The 25,893-nt window shown below is 44.1% G+C and overlaps 1 protein-coding gene across 1 annotated transcript in view; it reads left to right on the top strand.

Annotated features, from left to right (window-relative positions):
- The window catches only part of ALDH1L2 (aldehyde dehydrogenase 1 family member L2), a 97,361-nt gene that overhangs the window by 20,585 nt on the left and 50,883 nt on the right, over positions 1-25,893 (top strand). The window contains exons 3-13 of the mRNA XM_088454348.1: positions 429-663; positions 1,669-1,834; positions 3,214-3,315; positions 5,998-6,087; positions 6,174-6,308; positions 7,986-8,111; positions 8,319-8,410; positions 13,852-13,996; positions 15,559-15,678; positions 19,966-20,093; positions 22,046-22,196. Of these exons, the coding sequence (XP_088310474.1) occupies positions 429-663; positions 1,669-1,834; positions 3,214-3,315; positions 5,998-6,087; positions 6,174-6,308; positions 7,986-8,111; positions 8,319-8,410; positions 13,852-13,996; positions 15,559-15,678; positions 19,966-20,093; positions 22,046-22,196 (1,490 nt within the window). The remainder of the gene's footprint in view (positions 1-428; positions 664-1,668; positions 1,835-3,213; positions 3,316-5,997; positions 6,088-6,173; positions 6,309-7,985; positions 8,112-8,318; positions 8,411-13,851; positions 13,997-15,558; positions 15,679-19,965; positions 20,094-22,045; positions 22,197-25,893) is intronic.

The raw sequence follows: 25,893 nt of genomic DNA, 5'->3' as shown, positions 1-25,893 counted from the left end.
GCATATCTCCAAGTGTAGAAAATTAAAGGGAAAGGAGTGTATCCTTTGGTCTAAGTTACACTTACAGGATAAACTATCCTAGACAGACTTTCAGCCAATCTACCCTTTTCATTAGAACTTCTGATGCTAATAGGAGTGCAATGTGAAGGTAGTGTGACTGACCACTACAGTACATACAGTATAAAAGTAACCCCAATAGTGTCTTACGCTTTAATTACCAAGGTATCAAAGAATTCTTAAAAATACCCTACTGGAAACAGTAAACCATAAAGACTATATACAGATGTTACCCCTGACCAACCTACGGTTCACATATGGCCTAATATGATTTTCATATTCACCACAAATAATGACAGGTGATAAATATGACTAAAAGATGCTTTGTGGTTACATCAGAGAAACCTGTCTATTTTCCCCATGTCTTCCAGCGGTGGCCGCAGAGAAGGATGGTACACCAGTGTTTAAGTTCCCCAGATGGAGAATGAAAGGAAAGTCTATTCCGGAGGTAGTAGATGCCTACAAGTCTGTTGGCGCTGAGCTCAATGTTCTCCCTTTCTGCTCACAGTTTATTCCTATGGATGTTATAGACAATCCCAAACATGGTTCTATCATCTATCACCCTTCTATCCTGCCCCGTCACAGAGGAGCCTCTGCCATCAATTGGTGAGCCCTTTTCTGTCAACATGTAATAACTCTTCATGGGCTAAATCTCTATAATGCCAAAGTACCAATACATGAAACGCACACATTGGTGGAGTTTTAACCTATAAATATAAAAACAGTGACATTCTTACCTTAACTTAATAAAATAGTCTCTGTGGAACTGACATTTGGGTTCTAATACTTCCAGTAGCTGCTGCTATGTCTCTCTAGGCCACAATGAAATGATTTGTAGGTACAGCCTATTTTTGTCCACCAATAGCCGACTACATTGCTATATTGGAATACCTAGTTGTTGTTGTGGCTTAAATAAACATTTTATTTAGTGAGGGATTTGACTAGCATACTGTATGTAGAGTATAGATGGCCCACTGACTGTATTTAATCATAAGTGGTGCCCTAATAAATCGTTATGGATGCCAATCCGATTAGCACATCAAACATTAATGATCTGATTCAGAGTTGCGTGCAAGTTAGTTTGTGGATAGGTCTTGTTCCGCAGCTGAGCATATGCGACTTTTAGGAACTATGGGCGATTCAGAGTCAAGCGCATCCTTACTTACGGCTGAGTGGGTGTAACTGGGCGGAACCTGTGCATTTACACATAAGCTGAGTGTTGTGAGGGTGTTGTGTGCGTGTACATGGAATTGCGGGCTATGAAGGGGTGAGCATGCACAGGGATCTGTCTGATTTTGGACAGATCTCTTTTGCCAGGTATAGGGCTGGTGCATATGTGCGCTGATTGTGTGCTACTTTCACTAGCGGTGAGGCCTCATAGATGTGGCAAACTCTGCATACAAGTGAAGAATTACATTTCTGTCTCAGCACACAATGCAACACATCTGCCACAACTTGCATGCAACTCTGAATCATGTCCTAAGGGGGGTGAAAACCTAAAGGATTACATAGTCTTTTTCAGTAATTGTACATGCACTGTATTTTTTCTTGTATAAGTTATTTTGAAGTAACAGAACAATAACTGTCTGCATTGCTATGTATCATTAACAGGACTTTAATCCACGGAGATAACAAGGCTGGGTTCTCTATTTTCTGGGCTGATGAGGGCCTGGATACTGGACCAATTCTGCTCCAGGGAGTGTGTGATGTAGAGCCTAATGATACTGTAGATACTCTTTACAACCGTTTCCTCTATCCTGAAGGTATCCAGGCCATGGTAAGCTTATGTCATATATGTATCTGTGCAGTACGCATATTATATATGATGGAAGTAGTATGCTCCTGCGCTGCCTCCCTCCAGTATCTGATAGGAAGGACTGAGCTGCCGGTCACTAGGACCTACCGGAGCTCAGTCAGACAGGCCCGACCTCTGACGAGCTACTGCACATGTGCGGCGTCTCTGTGCGTCTTTACTCCCTGGCGTTCCATGAGGATGGACGGACCCTGGAGACTCTTACAGTATAGAGCCACATAGCTGGACCACAAGTATACTATACCACCACCGTTATAGTACAGGGCATCATCTCTACCACGTAGTCACTACCAAGCCCGGTGCACTGCTAGGCCCAGCAACACCCTGAGCTCCAGGCTGCCTATATGTATAATCCTCATACCGCTGCTAGATCTGTGATATCCCTGTGTCACTTGACACTTGTTGTTCTACCATAAATCTAAGAACTGGCTAAGCTGTACCATTTGTGGACTAACCGCCACCAGCACCAACAACTGCATTACATACTTAACACTACATGCATCTTGGCCAAGCACATTATACCCTGATTTAACTATTGTCTAGATGACTACTGCTCCCAGCACAATCCACTTGCGCATTATAGTGACAGTCTACTCTGCTATCAGGTCATACCCTGCCTGCTGTAACCCAGGTACTAATAGTATAGACATCATTGCTTATTAAGCTATAAAACAGTTCTTAGATCCTCCTATCTAGACGGCTATGCTGTTCTTTTCTATTAGAGGATGATATCACAATTTCTATTATAATTTTCATGGACCATAATGCAGGTTCTACCATCCATACAGTAGTATTCAGTTAGCCAATTAGCAGCAATGTGTGGTCGCTATGTGCGGCTATGCACTTCACAGTCAATTATGATAGCCCAACACCGCAGATTGGGGGTTGTGATGTGCCTGCAAAACAGTTGTAACGGGATCATTTGTTGCTGTTGTGTAAAACTGAATTGACCCCATAGTGTCATGTTTATAGATATGTCCATATATGACATTGGGTTGTGCATTTATACGACAATGGGAAATACCAACAATATACATACCTTTAGGATAGTGATACATCCATTAAATATCAAGGACTGCAATGAATATCACAAACTAAGCGTAAATAATCTCTATCCGTTTGACATTTCCTCTAAGAGATTGCACATTTACACATGATACACAAAGTATATTGCAAATATTGAATATAGTAATTTTGCCTAGAGAATTATGATATTTGCTCCATATTACGGAGTGACATTAGTGATCTATAACCACTATAAATCATCGTAACCTGTATCCACAGTCTTACTGTAAATACAAAATGAGTGGTCAACAACTTTTTATATGTCTTTGGCTGGTTAGGTGAAAGCTGTACAGTTGATCGCTGATGGTAAAGCACCTAGTATAGCCCAACCGGAAGATGGAGCTACTTATGAAGGAATACAGAAGAAAGAGAACTCTAAGGTAAGCCGCATTGCTGTGTCCTTTTTCACATCATAACAGATGGCTTCATTTGTAGCTGCTACTTTTATGCTGATCAAATAAGTATCATTGCATTATTGTTACTATTTATTTATATGGCATCACAAAAGTCTGCAGCTCATTGCAGTGGAAAAACAGGGCATAATACAAAAACATATAGGGCTAGAAAAACGGAATTAAAAAAACAAGCAAAGCCAAACTACAGAACATACAAATGGCAAGGTACAAGGACAGGACACATAGCTGCTGGAGGTGGGAGTGAGCAAGACCGGATTAAAGAGGGACTGCTCATGAGAGGTAAACAGAGAGCCTGCAACATTGAAAACCATTTCCATAGAGGCTCTGTATGCAGACAGAGGGCCTGATCCAGAATTGGGAATAGAGTAAGAAATATCAAGTAACTGTGTACTTGGACAAACCATGGTGCAATGCACGGGGTACTAATACATACATTTGTTTTTGCATGTGGGGTAAATAGTGGCTGCTTTTGCATGTAGCACACAAAAGCTTTATTTTTAAACTGCAATTTAGATGTTAGTTTGGACATACCCCTCCCAAATCTAAATCTCTCTGCACATTTTATACCTTCCCCACCTGCAGTGCAACCTAGTTTTGACCAAGATATATAGTTACTTGCTCTTTCTTACTCTATTATAATGCATTTTATTTTGCACTCTGCAGACGTAGTACACTACACATACTGTACACAATACGTAACGACCACTGGACATGATTACGCTACAATTCTATTACACACTATACTAGGGATGGATTTCTGAAATCCGATCCCCTCCGAGTCCCCTCGATCCGAGCCGGATCCGAGTCAGGTTCGAGTTTTCCCGCCTGGCTCGGATCTGAAATCGAGGCAAAACGTCATCATCCCGCTGTCGGATTATCGCGGGTTTTGGATTCTCTAAAAAGTTCCCGCATCGGCGCCATTTTCACTCCGGCTGTGGACAGTGAAGAGAGATGGTGGGAGTTTGCTGTGCTGGTGCTGCTGTTGTCCATAGGGGCTGTGTCCACACCAATGTCCATAGGGGCTGGCTGGGCTGTGTTGTGCAGTGTCCCATAAAGGCTGTAGTCCTGAAGGGGTGCTGTAATGTTGTCCGGGGGGTGCTCTGCCCATTAGGGGTGCTCCCCCCAAGTGCACAAAAAAATTCTATTTTTTTTTCTGTTTGTGTGTGCATTAGCCGCACGTGCATCAACAAAGTAGCAGTGCCAAGAGTGCGCCTGTGTCATAAGTAAAGGGCCGGCTGGCTCGTCTGTTGAAGGGTGGTGTAACCCCCAAAGTGCCTTAAAAATAAAAAATAAAATTCTCTGTGTTTGTGATTTGTGTGCGCTGTAGCCGCACGTGCATCAACAAATTAGCGCCAAGCGTGCGCCTGTGTCATAAGTCAAGGGCCGGCTGGTCTGTTGAAGGGTTGGGTAACCCCCAAAGTGCCCCAAAAAGTTAAAAAATATATATTTTTATGTGTTTGTGTGCGCCTTAGCCGCACATGCATCAACAAAGTAGCAGCGCCAAGCGTGCGCCTGTGTCATAAGTCAAGGGCCGGCTGGTCTGTTGAAAAGTGGTGTAACCCCCAAAGTGCCCCAAAAAATTCAAACATTTTCTTTTTTTTTCTTTTTCTGTGTTTGTGTTCGCCTTAGCCGCTCTTGCATCAACAAAGTAGCAAGTATTTACTCTTTGGGGCCTAGTTTTCAAACTGCCATCCTGTCTGCCACTGCAGTGCCACTCCTAGATGGGTCACGTGTTTGTGCCGCTTAGCATAGTCATCCAGCTTCCTCGGTGCAACCTTTTGGCCTAAAAACAATATTGTGAGGTGTTCAGAATAGACTGGAAATGAGTGGAAATTAATGTTATAGAGGTTAATAATAGCATAGCATGTCTTTATGCTTTTTTCCAAAAGAATACAGATCCAAAACACAAAACCCAGAACCCAAAACACAGAAGGGTGGTTTTGGTAAAACCAATCCAGATCCAAAACACGAAGAAAGATCCAAAACCAAAACACGAAAAGTGGCCGGTACACACCCCTACACTATACAGACATGGGACACTACCCCTACCTAGTATCACCTAACCTACAATATGGGAATGATCATAATCAGGGCCTGCGCTAGGCTTTGCTGCGCCCAGCGCCGTTCTGTGTTGCCGCCCCTTCCCTCCTCCGCTCCCTCCCCTTGAGCTTATGCACTATAGCGCAGGGGGGAGGGTGGACGTTTCTTGCGCCCGCCGGATACAGTGGCACTCCGGGCGACGGCCCGGCTCGCCCTGGCCTAGAGCCACTCCTGATCATAATACAGTATTATTGCTCTATATACAGACAGGGGGCACTACACCTACCCAGTTATAATCCTAACCTACAATATGGGCATGATCATAATACAGTATTATTGCACTATATACAGACAGGGGACACTACACCTACCTAGTATCACCTAACCTACAGTATGGGCATGATCATTATACATTTTTGTTACTCTATATACAAACATGAGACACTACACCTAAAAAAATTACATGTACACAAAACATTACATTGATCAAGAAAAAATAACTTAAAATAACTGGAAATTGCACTTGCAATAACAGACTTGAATCTCTTGACAAATGGCAAGTTGTTATAAAAAATGTATATATATATATTTAGTTTTTCCTTCTAGATATGTTGGGACAACTCTGCTGAAGCAATCCATAACTGGATCCGAGGTCATGATAAAGTGCCTGGAGCTTGGACAGTTATAAATGAACAGGTCTGTGAAATGACCTTTAATGCAAGTTATTATTCAGTAAGAGGGCAGGTGTATTTTAGTAATTATGTTTAAATATGTTCAACCAGATGGTGACATTGTATGGATCATCTTTGCTGGAGGGTGCCGTCCCTGCAGGTGAGCCGTTACATATTGATGGAGCTTCAAAGCCAGGACTTGTCACAAAAAATGGACTAGTTCTTTTTGGTAAAGATGGGAAAATGGTGAGTTAGTATTCCTGTTTCATATTAAGCAGTATTTAGCGTGGAAGTGTGAAATAATTAGCACTTTAGAGTTTCATTGCTGGGGGAGTATACACATGATTGCATTAACTAGTGTACATGTCTGTGTGGTGACACAGTGGTTTGCATTGCTGCCTCGCAGCACATACGAAATGACCTCAATCCCCAGCCAGGGCCTTATCTGTGTGGAGTTTGTATCTTCTTTGCATGTTTGCAAGGATTTCCTCCATGTAATGCAGTTTCCTCCTACACGCCAAAAACAGACTGGTTAGGTTACTTGGCTGCTGACCAAAATGTGCCCTAGTGTGTGTATGTGCTTGTGTGTTTGTAAATTTATAAAGTAAGCTCCAATAGAGCGAGGAGGGACTGATGTAAATGACAAATATTTCAGTACAGGTCCGCCTAACTGGTACCGCTATAAATAAAAATGATAATTACAATCATGTATGTTACATTTCACAGGTACAGTCCATTTCCACAAATGGTGTCCATTTGTGGAAATGGACACCAGTGTTGCATTCCACAATAAAGGAATTCAGATCACTGGATATAGCAGTAGCTTTATGCTACCCTGTACACTAGTCACATAAAAAGCAAATTAATTTATCTTACACAATTTATATTGTTGGCCACTTTTGCTGAATATGTTATATTTCAAGTCACTGGCCTGAAGGCTATGCGATTTCTAAAAGCATGTATGATTATCGTTGTTGGGGAAAAGATATGTAAGCCAAAAATTGGTAGTGTTAGTAAGTGTGAAGGGTATGATGTGCTTCAGCTACTCTCAGTCCAAGGAGGAACATCAAAGGTCCAGAATGGGTTTGGTATGGGATCCCGGCAGTCAGGTCAGAATACAGACAGCGGCACACCAACGGTCAGAATCCCGACAGAATTCGGTATGCATCCGAATCCTAGCCCTCCCCCTAACCCTAACTCACCTTTCCCGCAGCCTAACCCCAACCCTCCCCTCCTACAGACTAATGGTGGGTACACACTACACGATATGCTCCCTGAGCGATATCGTCTAGTGTGTCCCCGGCAGGCTGTGCTCAATGTCGTTCATGACATTGAGCACAGCCGCTGAACGATATCATTAACGATATCGTTCAGCGCCGGGCTCTCTCCCCCATTCCCTGACATGCAGCAACCTGACGAGAGCGTCAGGTTGGCCTGCATGTCAACCCGATGAACGATGATGACGAACGACCCGCGGGAACGCGCGTCGTCGTCATCGTTCATCTTTTTGATGTTAAAAATGGACGATAAAGTGGACGACTGAACGATAACGATATCATTATCGTTCAGTCGTCCACTTTATCGCCCAGTGTGTACGCACCATAACCTTAACTGTCCCTCCCTGCAGCCTAACCCCCCCCCCTGCAGCCTAACTCTAACCCTCCACCTAGTGCCAGCCTATCCCTAATACTTACCGTTGGAATGTCAGTGGTCAGGATTCTGGAGCTGGAATTTCGACTGCTGTTGGGGTTCCAGTGCCGGTATTCTGACCGCCGGTATCCCTACCGCCAGGATGGTGACTACATCCCTTCAGAATGCTGAAGCTCTTCTACTCCCAATAAAATGAATAAAGGGTTATATAGTATAAGATAATATTTGTACATTAATTACATTGAAATGTGATTTTTTTTTTTTGTGTTTCAGTTAATAGTCAGAAATCTTCAATTTGAAGATGGGAAAATGATCCCTGCATCAAATTACTTTTCAGTGGGTGATGTTACAACTTTGGAGCTAACAGAGGAGGAAAGGACCATGGAAACTCAGATCAGGGTAGGCTGTTATTTACCCTTTATGTGTTCTACAAAATTAGAATATATAAAAATTATTTATCTGTTAACAATAAAGAAAATGGACAAGCAGCATGCTATAATGAATAAGAAAGTATTGCAATAATCACTAATAAAATTCTAAATTAGTGGAATCTTTTTATTTTATATTGTATTAATTATTCACACAAGAGAATTTTTTTTTACTTAGGATATTTGGAAGGGGATTCTGAGCAATGTTGCTGTGATTGAAGATACTACAGATTTTTTTAAATCTGGTGCAGCCTCTATGGATGTTGTGAGGTCAGTACAATGCTAAGAATAGAGACCTATAAGATGGCATCCATTTTGTCATATAGAGTACCTTAGTGTGTTCCAATGATTCTCTCTCACAGAACCTATTAGTAACCAGTTTATATACATTCATTATTATACCATATTTATATTAATTTGTACAGGTAGATAATCCCAGTACGGCACTCTTCACTCTTAATACGATAAAGAACCCCCTGGGACCGGGTGGGTTTCAACGTTTCAAGATACTTTAATCTTTTTGTCAGGAGTACTAGCTATTTGGAGGAGTGACAGCCGTTGTTGGTATTTTATATTAATTTGTACACATATGTTTTCAAGTTCAAAGTAAACCGTAAAGTGATTTAACAGAAATAAATTATTTCCTAAGAACTGACCCATGGGTTATCACACGCTGGTCCTTCCGGTGTACTGAACTCCCTGCCTCATTACAGTTTCCCGTGCCTCAGTATTACCTACCCTCCAACCTGACCCTTTCCACCAGGTACAAAACTTCCGCTCCTGGACTTCCCACCTAATGTATGGTTGCAGTCACCTGTGATGAACTAGTTAATTGTTGAGACAGGTGTTTCACCACAGGTGGCTGCAATCATAAATTAGGTGGGAAGTCCCGGAGCAGAGCATTTTATACCTGGTGGAACGGGTCATGTTGGAGGGTCTGATATAACCAGTTATACCATCTCCTGGTACACTTGTGCCTCGGTATAATTACCAGTTATACCATCCTTTGGTGCTCCATTGTCTAGTACCTCTCCTCAGGTGGCTTGCATCTCTCTACCAATTGTCAGACCAGCCCTTGAAACTCCTATGTTCAGTACCTCATCATGACTGGCCATACCTGTGGGCAGTGCTTCCTTACCTGTGCCTTTTCCTCTGCCAATCCTGCCCTGATAGTCACTTCTAATGCTCAGTTGGGGGGCTGCAGACTGCTTGGTGCAGTCCACGTGAGAAATGTGATAGCTTGCGACCGGTAGGCATCGGCGCAATTTCAGCGAGTCTGCTTGATTTTTTTTTAAAGCTGCAATAAATTAAAAGGCAAAACCAGGTTGGTTTTTCCTTTCAAATTATTTCCACTATAAAAATATTGGGCAGACTCACTGGAATCGCGCTGGTGCCTGCATGTTGCAGGGTCTTACCCCCATACCTCCTTGAGTGAACGCTGGCGAATATCTGTCCCTGAGGTGAGTATTGTCAGAACCTGAATTGACATTTACATATCTGTTGATTTGAGATATTGGTCCTGATGATAATTAAAAATGTCTGGGCTAAAGCAGATGTGATGAAATGTATATACTATGAAAAGTGATAGTGTCAGAAATCCAGATAATGGTGACACCAAATAAGTAAACTTTATTTCTTCTTCCTCCATAGAAGACACAGGCTCTACGCTGGGTATAGGTTGGTGGGATGGAGTCCAGGCACCACACAGTTAACTCTGTTATGTTGCATACACACGGGACGATCTGTTCAGCGATCGATGTCGCTGAACGATCTCCCTTGAATCTCCTGATGTGTTGGATGAACGATATAGTTCATCCACACACCAACAATATCACCCACGACTAACGACCATTCCCTCCTGCAGGCACTGATAGATATCATCCAGGTTGGCCTGCATGCATGGACGATTAGCAATATCATTATCCATGCAGGAACGCGCATCGGTTGTCGATCGTTGTCAGCATAAAAATGAACGATTTAGCGATGAACCATATCGCTATCGTTCATTTAAATCGTACCGTGTGTACGCTCCATTAGTCACAGCCCAGGCCCCCCCTCCCCCTATACCCTGCCCCCAGCCACAAGCAATTCAGTTTTTTTTGTTGGTGCCTGTTATAAGGCACACGTGTAAGCTGTGATTTCTTTATTTAATTTTATTTACTTTTTTTTTTTCTACTGAGCATGCAGCGCTAGGCATCCCAGGGGACGCCTGCACTGTTGCTTCATCACCCCAGTGCCGGCGTCCGCGGTGCTGGCGAATGGGTCAGTGTCCTCAGCCAGAATTAACGGACACAGCAGGGAGCTTACAACAGGGGGAAAGGTAATAGTGGCTCTCTGCTTCCAGGGAGCCACATGATAGCAGCTTCTCACCGCCGGTATGGGAGACACTAGCGGTGCTTGCAGTGGGGACCTAGGTCCTCTCTGCATCCCCACTTGGGCATCGGGGCGCTGTATAGATCTGGCGGCCGTTTGCACTGGGGCCATGCCAGAAGGGGGAGCTAGGCTCTCCCTGCTGGCTCCTCCCCCACCCCTGGATACTTTCCCTCATAAGAGGAAGTCTAATCCAGGGTCATTCCTCCTCCTCTCACCCCTCCTCTCAGATGCTGGGCAGCCATTTTCTGAGTGCCTGAGTATTGAATGTTTCTGTGTTTGACTGTTAATGTACTTTACATAATCTCAGTCTCTGCATAGTCCCACTTATTTATTTATTTGTGGTGCTTTTACATTCTTTGCTCTGCCATTAATTTTCATCCGCAGGGTAAACACAAAATAGGGAAGGTTACTGATTAGCGCAATAGTAAGAGACTGTCTCTTTCCCCATCCCTTTTTGAACTACCAACAGCGCCTGTTTAGAACTCTTTTTATTTAAGAATATCCGCAGGGTAAAGCCAAGGGCTTGTCATTCTCTAGGTCCCAGGGTTCCTCTGACAAGGGTTCTAAACCAGCAGGTAAGCAACCCTGGTCTACCAGACGCCCGTCTGCTAAGCCAGCTGAAAAGCCTGCTGCATGACTGGGGGAGGCTCCACCTGGGGGACTGCTTTAATCTGGTCATGGAGCCGGGGGACTTCATGGCCTCCTTAGGCATCCAGGATGCCTATTTGCATGTTCCCATCCATCTCAGTCATCAGTGATTTCACAGGTTTGTGGTCCTGGAGGATCATTTCCAATTTCAGCTTTTGCCATTTGGACTTTCCACGGCTCCTCTGGTCTTCACGATGGTCATGGCGGTAATGGCGGCTCATCTTCGGAATAGGGGAATCCAAATTTTACCCTACCTGGACGGCTTCTCCTGGTCCAGTCTCCAGGGCTCAGCGGGTGTTCCTCCCAGCGAACAAGTTTCCGGACTTACAGTCCAAATTCTGTTTGTTCCTGCATCACTGTCGGGTGTCAATTCACTCTTGCATGCACATTCTGGGCTCTCTGGTCTCCACTTTCGACATGATGGAGTATACCCAGTTTCATTCCTGGCCTCTTCATTTGGAGACTCTAGCCCGGTGGGACAAATCCCATCTACAACTCAGGTCTCAGACGATTGTTCTCTCTCAGGAGGTACGTCACTCCCTCTTGTGGTGGCTCCAGGGGTCCCATTTGTCCAAGGGTCATCCATTTTGGGTTCAGGACTGGATCCTCCTTACCACCGACGCAAGTCTTCGAGGGTGGGGGGCAGTGTCCTACCAGTAGACCTTTCAGGGTCAGTGGTCGGCTCAGGAGATCCAATTGCCAATCAACATTGTGGAACTCCAAGCGGTTTACAGGGCCCTGTGTCAGGCTTTGCCTTTTCTTTGCCATCAGGACTATTATTCGGGCGAATGGGCCCTACATCCAGGTGTCTTTCATCTCCTGGTTTTTCGCTGGGGCTTGTCGGACATCAACATGATGGCATCTCGTCACAATCACCAAGTTCTGAGGTACTGCTCTCGCACCAGAGATCCAGCGGCCTTTCTGGTGAATGCTCTGGTGGTTCAGTGGACCTTTTTGCTCCTGTACATCTTCCCTCCAATCTCTCTAATTCTGCGGGTCCTCCACAAATTGAAGTTGGAGGCCGGCACGGTGATCCTAGTGACTCCCGACTGGCTGCGGAGGGAATGGAACGTGGATCTACAGGGCCTCTCTTTCGACTCTCCTCTGCGTCTTCCACTGAGGCTATATCTTCTGTCTCAGGGCCCGTGCTTTCATTCAGATCTTGCCCGTGTCGCTTTGACGGGGTGGCTCTTGAGACATTCGTCTTGAGAGCTAAGGGGTTCTCCAGGTCAGTCATTAACACTATGCTCAATGCCTGTAAACTCTCTTCTGCTTCAAATTACCATCGGTTTTGAAGGACTTACTTTGACTGGTGTTCGGCTAGGAATCTTAACCCCAAGTCATTCCGACTCTCTCGAGTTCTCTCCTTTTTGCAGGTGGGCCTGGATTCGGGCCTCTGTCTTGCTTCACTAAAAGTGCAGGTTTCAGCTCTCTTGGCTCTTTCAGAGACCGATTGCGCTGTCACCTGATGTTCGGACCATTCTTCAGGGTGTCCTCCATGTACAACCCCCATTTGCACCGCCAGTGGTTCCTTGGAATTTGTCTCTGGTTCTTAGAGCCCTTCAGTCTTCGCCTTTTGAACCCTTGGACACATTGGACATTTGTTGGCTCACCTGGAAGACTGTCTTCCTTTTTGCCATAGCTTCTGCCAGACGGGTGTCAGACTAGTGTTGTCCTGATGCTCTATATTTCTAATCATTCACCAGGACAGAGCTGTGCTTCGAACGCAACTAGGTAAGCTTCCTAAAGTTGTTTCTAGGTTTTACATCAATCAAGAGATTGTGGTTCCGGATTCTTGCCTCCTTAGATGTCATGCGGGCCCTCCGGATGTATGTGGACAGCGCCTGCATAGGACAGATGCTCTCTTTGTTCTGTATGACTTTCGCAAATGAGGCTGGCTGGCTACTAAGCAGTCGCTGGCCAGATGGATCCATTTCACTATTCGCCACGCGGACCTTCCTGCACCGTCCATGGTGAGGGCTCATTCAACCCGGTCGGTGGGAACTTTCTGGGCAGTGCGACATGGTGCTTCGGCAGAGCAGCTGTGTAAGTCGGCTACGTGGTTTTCTGCCAATACGTTCCTGAAGTTCTATTCTATTGCTTTGCCACCCCTGATGAGGCTATTGGGCGAAGAGTCTTCAGTGCAGCCGAGGAGCGCCCTCTCCCTTAGGGGATTTGGGACGTCATGTGTCCCAGCATGTGTCCCATTGGCGGAAGAAGAAAAGGAGATTTATGTGCTTATCTGTTAATCCTTTTCTTCAATTCCATAGGGGACACAGGGCTCTGACCCTGATGCACCTAGCTTTCGGGGCTTTGCTCGGTTCTCCTGTTCACATTTCTTGTGTGTTTTGAACCTGAGTGCGTGCCGGTCTTCCTTCTCCTCCTTCTTGCTCCTTGCCTTAGGCTTGTTAACTTAACTGAAATGCCTGTGTATGGGGCGGGGTATAGGGGGGGAGGGGATCCTGGGCTGTCACTAACAGAGTTAACTGTGGGGTGCCTGGACTCCATCCCACCAACATATATCCAGCGTAGAGCCTGTGTACCCTATGGAATCGAAGAAAAGGATTTAACAGGTCAGCACATAAATCTCCTTTTATCTATTTTGCTTGATTCCGGTGTTACACATTTACAATTCTTCTAAACGTTTCTCTCAAGGAGGCTCTTTTAATTCCAGTTTTGTATTTTCACAGGTTGGTTGAGGAGATCAAACAGAAATGCGGTGGATTAGAGTTACAGAATGAAGATGTCTACATGGCCACAATGTTTCAAGACTTTATACAGATGGTTGTGAGGAAATTTAGAGGAGAAGATAAAGAAGAATTGATTATAGATTACGTGAGTCTTAAACATTCATTTGTAGAAACTAAACATGGGTAACTAGTCATCCGAACGTATAACTACTGGAGTAAGCCAGTATAAGATCTATACTGGAACCCCTGTCACTTACAGTTCAGATGTCATTTTTCTTGGGCAGGTTCCCTTCAGTACATCTTCTGGAATGTTATTTTTCTTCATCTAATCAAAGCTCTTTTGGGTCCAAAACATATTGTTTACACAGACTTTGTCAGAGAACAACGTGGGGGTGACTTGATCCGTGACAATGGCCATGATGTTCTGGAACGACACATTGCGACCAGCAATGTTGCAAGTTTTTCCTCGCGCCCCGTGGGATGCGCAGGAAAACTTGCGATGTTCAGGGTACCGTAACGGGCAAATCTGTGATAAGCCGAACATTGCTGGATGTTCCGTTGCATATCGCACCTGATTGTCTGACCAGTAATACCCCAAATCTATAGAAGGACATAAATTACATAGGGAAAACTCTTCTAGTTGCAAACATACAACATAGTTTACATATGATATAGACAGCAATAGCAACAGCATCACTACCATGCTTTGGAAGGATGTAATGGAAAACTGTTAGCACCTGCAGTTGTTAGCAGGGACGATATGTCAACAATCTAACATGTCAACAATTCATGATGAATGTCATCATGAATTGTGAATTGTCGCCACGGTCATGTCGACAAGATGAATGTCGCCATTATCACTGTTGACAAATCATACCAAACCCCTGTTTCTGAATGTCACAAAAAGGATTTATTTTTAAAAGCAGACTGATCTTACTTTGACCTTTTTATGTATTGAAACAATATTATTGTATGTCATTTTTATGTAGACATCCATCCTGCTTCAGGGATCCTAACAGGAAGCGATCATAATGTAGAAGAGGGTAGGAGACAGTGATAGCTGGGAGAAATCTGATAGCATAAACACATACTGTATGCAGCCGTTAATGTCATACTCTGAGCAGGAGCAGAACAGTAAATATCTCTTTGGCAGCAGCAAACATTTGTCATTGCCATGTGGAACTGGAGAAGATGAGAAGGGAAATCATATGACCTCAAGTGAGCAAAGTATGAACTACAGTCATCTGTTTAAAATGCATTGACGGGCGCAGCACATTTCATTAGGGTGTGCACCAAAGGAAATGTAGAAAGGGATACACTGCTCTGAGAGGCACCATACGGGCATGTTTAGCACTATTTCTATGTCATCAGTCACCTCTCATCATCTTGTCTCTCCTCTCATATCATTATGCCCGGTTCCAATCCCCCATATATGTCACCTCCCTTGCAGTACCTATGACCATATTAGGTAACACAGTAGTGCCCTCAATTCATATTATGACAAATACAACTGGACAATGTATTTTATATAGTGCATGTACATTTCATTGTGCTGCTCTATCCTCAGCTCTGCCAGGAATGCTGGCGGCACTTTGCTGACAAGCATCTGACATTAGCGTGTATCTGGGCTCTGGGGCTATGGTAAAATGTACGTGTACATTATAGTAATAAATTACTGTATTTATCTATGTATCCTTTTCACTGCAGGCTTCATTAAATGTGAACAATATGACTGTGAAGATGCCTTACCAATGTTTTATTAATGGGCAGTTTTTGGACTCAGACAGTGGAAAAACATACAACACCATTAATCCAACAGATGGATCAGTGAGTATGGTGGTTTTTTAGTCTGCAGATACATTTTTATCTTAACAGTTACAAAGAAAGCATAACAGCCGTTTTAAAGGTTTGCACCTCCTAATAATAAACCAAATAGAGCAAGGGACAGCTGCATCAATATTATCTTATATTGAGGTAAGGGAACTATACGAAGTACTTGGGCCATCTTTACACGATCTCCTTTTCTTCTCTTTTTGTCTTTGCTGTGTTGCTATTGGTATGTTTCCATTGCCCATGATATTTCTCTCTGTTACATATTATTTTTTTTAATATCCACTTAATCAAAACAAAGGGAGCAGGGACATTGGAACGATTTTATGTTGCCCCCAACATAAAATGGTTCCGACACCCCTGATTGCAATGGTACTTTGTGCATTGTTTAGTGTTATGTTAATTAAAATTACGCTTTTAGACTTAAAGATACTCTGCCATTTTATAGCATACATACTTTCTGGTAGCCTATGGTAGATTCACAATATTTCAGGTAGTTCCCTGGAGTCCTGGAAGAGTGGGTACACCTCCCACATTCCGCCCACTTCCTAGTTAAGTGGGCAGGATAGGGAAAATACTGCCTGGAATTGCAGTCCGTGAAGAGGGGGAGGGGTCTAGTGAAATGTTTCCATGCTAATTGCATCATTTTGTGGCAAGGGGGCAGGGCCTAATCACACAAATAGACCGTCCCCGCCCCCATCACTGGCCACCTGAGAGAATCCTGTAGAGGAGAGTTTTAAAGAAGGCAAGTATGTTTTATAGTTTTATTTAAAATGTTACTTTTTATGTATAATCAATATGTTTTAAGTTAAAAATGTATTTCCTTAAATTAGTTTTTATTTTTTCTTCTTGGAGGGCTTGCTAAACTTGCCATTATTAATCTACCTTTCCTTACTATTGAGTAATGGAGACAAAGGGGTCTATTTACTAAGCAGTGTTAGGAGACAGAGTGAAAAGTGATAAGGTGCCAGCCAATCAGCTCCTAACTGCCATCTCACAAACTGTGTTTGAAAAATGACAGTTGGAAGCTGATTGGCTGGCACCTTATTAGGGCCCATACACCTAGACGACCAGTATAAGATCCGATTTCCCTACGACTCACCAGAGCTCCCTGGCAGTCCCGGCAGCATGTTTGTTGTTTTTCTTTAGCACAGGATCTGTCGTAAGAACAATTATTGAAATGCCACACGATGGATCACATGAACGAAATAAACGGCACGATCTGCACTCGATAAGAGGGACCATATGTGCTGCACATCTGATCATAAGATCCGACTCTAGTAGCTGCGGGAGCGCGCATCGGATCTGATCTTACTAAAAAAAGACACGATTTTCACAAGATCCATCTTATGACTCGTCGAAAATCGTACAATCGGCCTGAAATCGTGTAGGTGTATGGGAGCCTTATCACTTTTCACTCTGTCTCCTAACACTGCTTAGTAAATAGACCCCACAATCTTTATGTAATGAATAGGAAATTAAAGTATAGGGCATCCTATATGCCAGGCCTGCCCAACCTGTGGCTCTCCAGCCGTTGTGAATCGTATGCTGGCACTTGCAGTTTCACAACAGCTGAAAGGCCAAAGGTTGGCCAGGCCTGCTGGACGCTCTTGTGTATTCCTGCTCATTGCCACTTTATATTTAGCAGACAGCTGCAAAGTTCTCTTTTGTGGACTCTTCCCCAGAGCTGGGGAGCTGGGGATAGGAGGGAGGCAGATTACATGTAGGCAGTTATGTATAAAAAGGAATGGGAAAGAGGACATTTGAAATAAAAATATATAAAAATATTTATTAAAAAAATATGTGTATCACCTGTGACCACCAGGTAGCCATATAATTGATGGTTTATTTATTTAAGAAAGTGGATGATATTAAAGGATTCATTGAATCATTAAATCTTTGTACTAATTTTGTAGATCTAAAACTCCTCTCTTAGTAACAATTGTTTTAAGGTCTCCCCCACAAGCAAATTCAATGTCTACACTTTTCAAACAAGTCTGATCACTGTCGTGCACCTAACTAAATTGAGAAAAATTACTCAAGGAGTGGGTTTTTTATTTTATATTTTTTAATATTATTCTACTTTATGCAATTGTATTTTTCACAAAAAATCTTACAAGCATATTGATTGCCACAAAAGAACATTAATAGATAACATGATCTGTGTCACAGTTAATGAATGACTCAGGTTTACATTCCTCTTTGGTAATAGGACAGGGGAAAAATGTAACATTCATTATTGATGCACAAGCTTTACAATTTTCTTCAAGCTATGAGCTATGAGCTCTTGTGTAAACTACTTATAGGTAGGCAACTGCTGTAGCTGGGGAGTCACTATTGTCTAATATTACTTATGCTGGGTACACACTGACAGATACATTGGCCGATCAATTGATCGGCTAATGTATCTGCTGCCCGTCGGCCAGTGTGTACCCGCGATATGTCGGCGTTCACTGACATATCGCATTGGCTGTGCTGCACAGCCAATGGACAGATATGTCTGCAGACCGCCCGTACACACACAGCGGCAGCAGCGAGGATGGGGGCGGGACACACCCACCGAGTCCCGCCCCCCGGCACAAGAAGATGATGGCCGTTCAGTGTGTATGAACGACCATCATCTGCAGATATATTCCTCAGTTGTGTACCCACCTTTAGGCAAGCACGAAACAAGGAGCGTTTCACAAGTTCTAAAGACTTCTCCACACCTTGGGGGAGATTGTGCCGCTATAACTCTTCCTACTTCGCCTCTTTACTGAGGATGAAGCAGCACCGATAAGATGTATTAACATCTCATCTGCCGGAGTGAGGGAGTGAAAACTCCCTCCTCTGGTGATACCCGCTAGAGTACACAGCGCATCATCCTAATGCTGATGTGCTGTGTCTCCCTTTCTGGCCGGGTCCACTGGGCACACTCAAGATCTCGCGTGAAGCCCGGAGCCAGCAGTCACTGCAGCAAGAGACAGTGCTGTGGTGACGGTCAGCGCAAGGATATCAGCGCACTATCTTGTAGATAGCAGCATAGCAGCACCGATAATGACAGGAGCACCCAACCTCAATAATACATGGGGTGAAATGTGTGTGTGTGTGTATATATATATATATATATATATATATATATATATATATATATATATATATATATAAGAAAAATCGGTGGGCACGGCGCCAAAGATAAACACAATAATTTATAGGTGGTGTATCATGTGATAACACTGTGTAAAATTGTGTCAACCCAGCCCAGTATTTATGGGCATCAGCTCAATGTCAATAAAAAATACTGGTAAAAGTATTAGAGAACCTATAAGAAAATAAATTGACTATAGAGCGACCGGTTTACCAAAGTGCATTAATCATATAAAATATTCAAATATTCAAACTCATAGTGTGATAAAAAATGAAAGTGCTAGTGCTTATAAATAAATAATTTAGCAATTTAATAAATACTCAAAATATATAACGGTAAATAAAAACATACACATATAAAACACAATAGACCCTTTTAAGACCGGTGGATAAAATCAGAGGAAAGGTCTAAAACTCAGCATATATTATTCACTTTAAAAAGAAAACATTCTTCTTAAGAGAAAAAAGAATTTAATAGCTTATCTGAATAAAGTGGATAGTGATTGACACATTCATAGGTTCAAGAGGCAAGGGAGTGATTTTGCCTTGCCTCTTGAACTTATGAATGTGTCAATCACTATCCACTTTATTCAGATAAGCTATTAATTAATTTTTTCTCTTAAGAAGAATGTTTTCTTTTTAAAGTGAATAATATATGCTGAGTTTTAGACATTTCCTCTGATTTTATCCACCGGTCTTAAAAGGGTCTATTGTGTTTTATATGTGTACGTTTTTATTTACCTTTATATATTTTGTGTATTTATTAAATTGCTAAATTACTTATTTATAAGCACTAGCACTTTCATTTTTTATCACACTATGAGTTTGAATATCTGAATATTTTATATGATTAATGCACTTTGGTAAACTGGTCGCTCTACAGTCAATTTATTTATATATATAAAATCTCAAATGTACTGATTGACTGACCGAGTCTATTTTTCTCAATTCTATCTACAATCTATTTATAATATTTCATGAGGAAGCATAAAATAGAATTGAAAGGGTCATAAAATGAAATACCCGACAAAAATAAAATAAACATTTCACTTTTTATAATAATAATAATAATAATAATAATAATAATAATAATAATAAAATCATAAATAGTTAATGTAATCATATTTTAACAGTTAATGTAATAATCTTAACTTACAGGTAATATGCAAAGTCTCCTATTGCTCTGTAGCAGACGTAGATAAAGCTGTTGCATCAGCAAAAGATGCCTTTGAAAACGGGGAGTGGGGTAAAATGAACGCACGAGATAGAGGGAGACTACTGTACAGGTAAGTAGCCGCTACATTGTCTAATGTTTTCTACACTGCTTTTGTGTTATTATTTTTTTTCCTGAACTGTTTTAAGCTTTAAAAATGACAGCCAAGATGAAGCCATGATACATAAGATTCTTAGGGTCATATTCCATTAAGAGTGAGGTCCTATAGGAGTGCGATGTGCTTCTGCGCACACTCCCAGGTATTATGGTACTGAAAACATTGCTTACTGTTTTAGCAAATATAAGCCATGTTTCATACCAGCAGCAATGTAGAGATGAATTGTGTGAGGCTGCTACAGAACCTCCCACTTAATTTAATTTACCCCTTTGTAGTTCAAGATAATAAGTTGAAATGCAGTTCATTTGTTTATAACTTCCATACATATTATGTAGTAGAATGTTTAGATTTCTGCTTTGTTTTGTTAATTGAGAATTGTACACTAGATTGTGGGGTAGATCTACTAAGCCTTGGAGAGAGATGAAGTGGAGAGGGGTCTATGTACTAAGCCTTAAGAGAGAGAAAGTGGATGAAGATAAAGTACCAACAAATCAGCTCCTGTCACTTTACAGGCTGTGTTTGAAAACTGACAGAAGCTGATTGATTGGTACTTTATCTCTGTCCACTTTACCTCTTTCTAAGGCTTAGGGCCTGATTCATTACAGATCGCAACTGTGATTGAAACAGCGATTACGCACACAGAACCTGATTCAGAGCCGTTCGCTAAGGCGCGATCGATCGCTGCCGGGCGATTGTGGCTCATTGCGCATGCGTATAAGTCGCAGTGCGCATGCGTAAGCCAGTCATTGCGATGGGGAATCGTGCGCTCGTAGCACAAAGCCAGAGCGCTACTTTGAGTGACAGATAGTGCCGTTTGTGGGTGGTTACATGGGAAGGTGCTTATGAACGGGGGAGTGGTGTTGCGGACGCAGGCGTGTCAGGCCGACAAAACTCAGTTTAAAGGGCGTGCATAATTAGCAAAGTAGCGTCATTGTACATGTCACCTGCATGTATTTCAGCCAGCATTGATCGCAGTGCTTGCGGCGGGGTAGGGCTACCTCAAGGGCTGCGAGCAGCTCCAATGGCTCTCGATGTTGCCGATTAATCCAACAATTCCAGGAGATGACGTGTGTTGTGAGGGGAAAGGGGGCGTCTTTATACACTAGCGAGCGCTCAGTGCCATAGCTCGCTAAGTCATAGAGGGCATCCTTATGCCATGCAGTGCGAGCGTGGAATTTGAATATCCGGCCCCTTTTTGCTAGCGAGCGACCGCATCTTGCGAGCAGGTCGAATGAGCTCCACAGTCTCACTGTGATATGCAAATCTACTGTGATCACTATGCTGCCGCAGCACAACATAAGGACGCTCACTTTACCTTACACACATCTATAGTTCTTAGCAAGACTGCAAAACCATCGGTAACATTGAGTACCATTGCAGCTTCACTTGCACAAGCTCTGACCTTACTCAGAAATTGCTAACCTCGTCGCATGCTATGAGTACTCAGACTGCGTAAGGCATCACAGTGGATAATTTATGCCCGCCCCTGCAACGGCTATAAAATACAATGTCACTCCTGTGCTTCGCCAACCACCCCCCCGTCACCACCCACAAATGGCACTTCCTGTCAATCACTCTGCAATGGGTGTGCGTAGTCACTGTGATCGCAGCCCTGATCGCAGTGGCCGGTTTGCGCACACACACTGTGATGCATGTGCAGTACGCAACAAACTTCCGATTGCGTACGTATTAGCAATTGCGATCCTTCCTGAATCAGGCCCTTAATACATAGACCCCACAGCCTGTAACATGACAGGTAGGAGCTGATTTATTAACACTTTATCTCTCTCCACTTTATCTCCACCCAAGGCTTAGTACAGCTACCTATATATCTTCTAATATATTTGAAAAAGAAAAACAATAAGACAAAATAACTAATAATAATAAGGCTGTTATCTTCTTATAAGGCTTTCAGATCTTATGGAACAACATCAGGAAGAATTGGCTACTATTGAAGCAATAGACTCAGGAGCAGTGTACACGTTGGCTTTGAAGACACATGTGGGGATGTCTGTGCAGACCTTCAGGTACTTCGCCGGATGGTGCGACAAAATTCAGGCAAGAGAATATTTACTGGGTGGGGGGTGTCTCTCCGATTCAGTTGTTGGTCTCTTCATTACACCCAAATCATCTTTCAACCTGGCATCAGTGTTGTGAATCGTGCTAGCATTTTCAATGTTAATGTAAAATATGGAAACTGGAATTTGTACTTTTTCTTCTTCCTCCACTAGGGGGCACATGGATCACTCTGGGTATAGCCTGGAGAGGAGAGTCTTGGCATCAAACAGTTTACTAATTTACTTCCCAGTAGCCCGCAGGTTCCCTCTCCACTATACCCCAGCCACAGGCCAGGGAGTTAGAAGTTTGGTGCTGGCAGAAGCGGGCACCGTTTCTATGGGGGCTGCTTTTAAGTGGTCCCCCGGTTACAATTTTATTTTTCTTTCTTTATTTTATTGTATCATTGAACGGTCTGTGCAGGCGCCCTGCGAACGCCCACACAGCCTCTCCGACACCAGCGCCGGGTGGAAGAACCAGTGGGTGGACTAGTGACTTCCACCGCTGGCACCAAGCAGGGACAGCGTGAGTATCTCTCCGCTCCCCAAGCCCGTAGCCGCAATCTGTCGCCTGGCAGGTAAGAGACAGCTCATTGCGGCTATATTCCGCATGTGTTGAAGACCATCGGCGGTGTGGGTGTAGTGGCGGTCCGTCCTCTGGACCACCAGGGCAGAGTGTAGCAGGACACTCCTGCGGCAGTGTGTAGTCACAGTCCCTGGGGGTTTTGTCACCTAAGGGGGAGGTAAGCACAGCCTGTTAGCCCCTCCCTCGCCCCTTGGCACGCTGACTGCATGACTTAGGGTTGCTCCTCTCCTAGAATGCTTGGCAGCCGTTTTACAGCACATGGCTCCCTAATGGGCACAGGGATAAGCTTGGGCTCCAGGATTCTCAGGTTTCGCATGGGGTCGCTGTGCTCCATCATTTGCTCAGACTAGAGGATTTAGAGCATTCTTTCACACCTAAGAGGCCAATTGCCAACCAAGTCAGTCACCAGCACTTCCTCGGGTAGACAGTACAGGACAATCACTTCCAGTATTACCGTTAGGGAAGGTCCACAGCCCCTCGTGTTTTCATGAGGATCAGGACAGTCATGGCAGCTCCTCTCGACTTGCTAATCAGGGCTCAGTCACTGTACCCACAGATGAATATTTACTTGGAAGGTTTTCTCCTTGGAGAGAGCTTTGCTGCATTCCAGGGTTCGGCGGGTCTTCCTCCCTGCTGTTAGACTAATGGTCTTCCGGTTTCCGTTCCCTCTATTCTGGCAACTCTACCAAGTGTTATTACACTCTTGCAGGCAGATCTTGGGCTCTCTAGTCTACCCCTTCGATGGGGTGGAGTGGCTTCAGTTTGCTCAGTTTCATTCCCTGCCTCTTCACAGGGAAATTTGGGGCCTATGACATAGATCCCGTCTGCTTTTTATGACTCGAGCTATCGTCCCTATTTGAGGTGGCTAAAGGCGCTCCCTTTGGGATCCAGGACAGGGGTCCTTCTCAGCACCGATGCACACTTTACCGGTGGAGGGCAGTAACCTGTCATTAGACCTTTGGGATCGGTGAATGGCCTAGGGGAGCCTGTTACTGATTTTCAGGCTGCTGCTCTGAATAGTCTTCAGAGCTCTCTGTCTAGTTCTATCACTCCTCCAGCACTATCCTGTCCTGGTCTGGTCCGTCAGCGTGGCACCCGTTGCTCACATAAGCCATCAGGGTGGAGCTCTCAGTTGTGGTTCCAATAAGATGGTCGGCCATTCCCCTAGTTGGGCAGAACGTCATCTTACAGCTCTGTAGGCGGCCTTCCTTCCCGCCGTTCTCCTGGAGCAGCGGACTCCAATGCGTCTTCCTCTATGGTTGGTCCTTTGGTTTCCGGGCCCATACTTCCATCATATTCTGGACCGCCTTGCTTTGCCAGAGTGGTTCTTGACACCTGTCCTAGAAGCTTGGAGGGTTCTTTCCAGACGGTCAGTTGTACCCTGCTGCATGTCTAGTAGCCCACTTCTGGCAGAATTTCTTACCAAGTTTGAGGCTTCTTCCAGTTATCATGAGTCCTCTCTTTTCTGCAAATTGTTCGTGGATTAGGCATGCGGCCCTCTCCCTGGAGATACAGATCTCAAACCTGTCGGTTCTCCTCCAACGACTACTTCCGCTCCTTCTAGAGGTTTGGGCATTTATTTCTGGATGTCCTCTAGGTGCAGCCACCATTTGTTCTTACCAGGTGGCTCCATCGAACCTCCCTTGGGTTCTTTGGAAAGCTCCTTTTAGAAGTCCTTGATTCCTTGATTGTGGTGCACATTGCTCAGTCGCTGCTTTTTCCTACTTGCCATCGCTTGGTGTGGTGGGTGTTTGTTTGGAGCACTTTGTCTTGTCACTCCCCCTCTCTGATCTTATACTTGGATTAGGCCTTTCTGCAGGGGCGTATTAACAGAGGAGGGGGCCCATGTGCAGTCTCCCTCCTGGGCCCCCTCCTCTCCGCCTGACTGTCGGCACGCAGCAGACTCTGGGCACTAGAGTAAACTCTGCCAGAGTCTACTGTACATGTGCAGGTCACCGGGAAAATGTTGTGGCAGACATTTTCCTGGTGATCTCACTGCCCCTGCGCAAAATGCAGGGAAAGTGGCTGCAATGCCAGTTTTCCAGGTGATTTGTAGAGCAATGGTACCGCCGACGTGGGACCAGGGGGGTTAGTATTAATAAATGGATGCAGGGTGTGCGGTGTGGGATCTCCTGGAACCTGCACCCATTATAGTTATGCCCCTGCCTTTCTGCGATCTCGCTTGGGCTCCTACCCAGGGTTGTGTCTCGGTTCCCCTCCTGCCTAGGATTGTGGTTCCGATTTTCTGTGTTCCAGATTCTTCACCGGAGGACGCCTCTAGGGATAGGGGCTCTCCTGTATTTTTTTTTTTCAGTGGATAGAGACGGAAATCGTTTTCTCTATGGTCTGTTGGATTTTCACAAACGAGGCTGACCAGTTTATGAACAGATTATCCTGCTGACTCAGCTTGTCTATCCGCCCAGGACAGCCCAACTAGGAACATCCCAGAGTAATCACTGTGCCCTCTAGTGAAGGAAGAAAGGAGGATTTATGGTCTTACCTTGTTAAATCCTTTTTTCAACTCCATAGGGGGCACAGGGCGCCCACCCTGACGCACCTGGCTTGCAGGGTTTATTTCCTCTTTGCACACCTTTCTCTGACTTTGTTCTGTGTGTGTGGCGGTCTCCCTTCTCCCTCTTCTCTCCGCTCCTGCCATTGGCTTGCTAACTTATAGTGGCTGGCCTGTGGCTGGGGACGGGGTATAGTAGAGAGGCAGCCTGGGGGCTGCTGGGAAAAAATGAGTAACTGTTTGATGCCCAGACTCTCCTATCCAGGCTATACCCAGAGTGATCCCTGTACCCCCTATGGAGTCGAAGAAAAGGATTTAACAAGGTAAGACCATAAATCCTCCTTTTTTAGCCATAACAAGTGCCAGTGGGTATAAGACCATAAACTCATTAGGGAGAAGACATAGAGCTACTAAGGTGGCTCCAAAGATTCCAAAGTAGCATAACTTGTATTTGTACTACTTGGCCTTTGTTACACAAGTCAATCTTTCTTTTAGCATATCTTGAGTGCTTCATTTAAATTGTGTGAAACATAAAAATACATTTCATAAGATCTTTAATGAATAGTAATTGAGCAATATGGATCTGATGCAGAGATGGGACCACCG

The sequence above is a fragment of the Taudactylus pleione genome, unplaced genomic scaffold (assembly GCF_031769625.1).
Source record: "Taudactylus pleione unplaced genomic scaffold, aTauple2 ptg000040l, whole genome shotgun sequence".
Taxonomy (NCBI): domain Eukaryota; kingdom Metazoa; phylum Chordata; class Amphibia; order Anura; family Myobatrachidae; genus Taudactylus; species Taudactylus pleione.
This window is presented reverse-complemented; position numbering and strand designations above follow the sequence as displayed.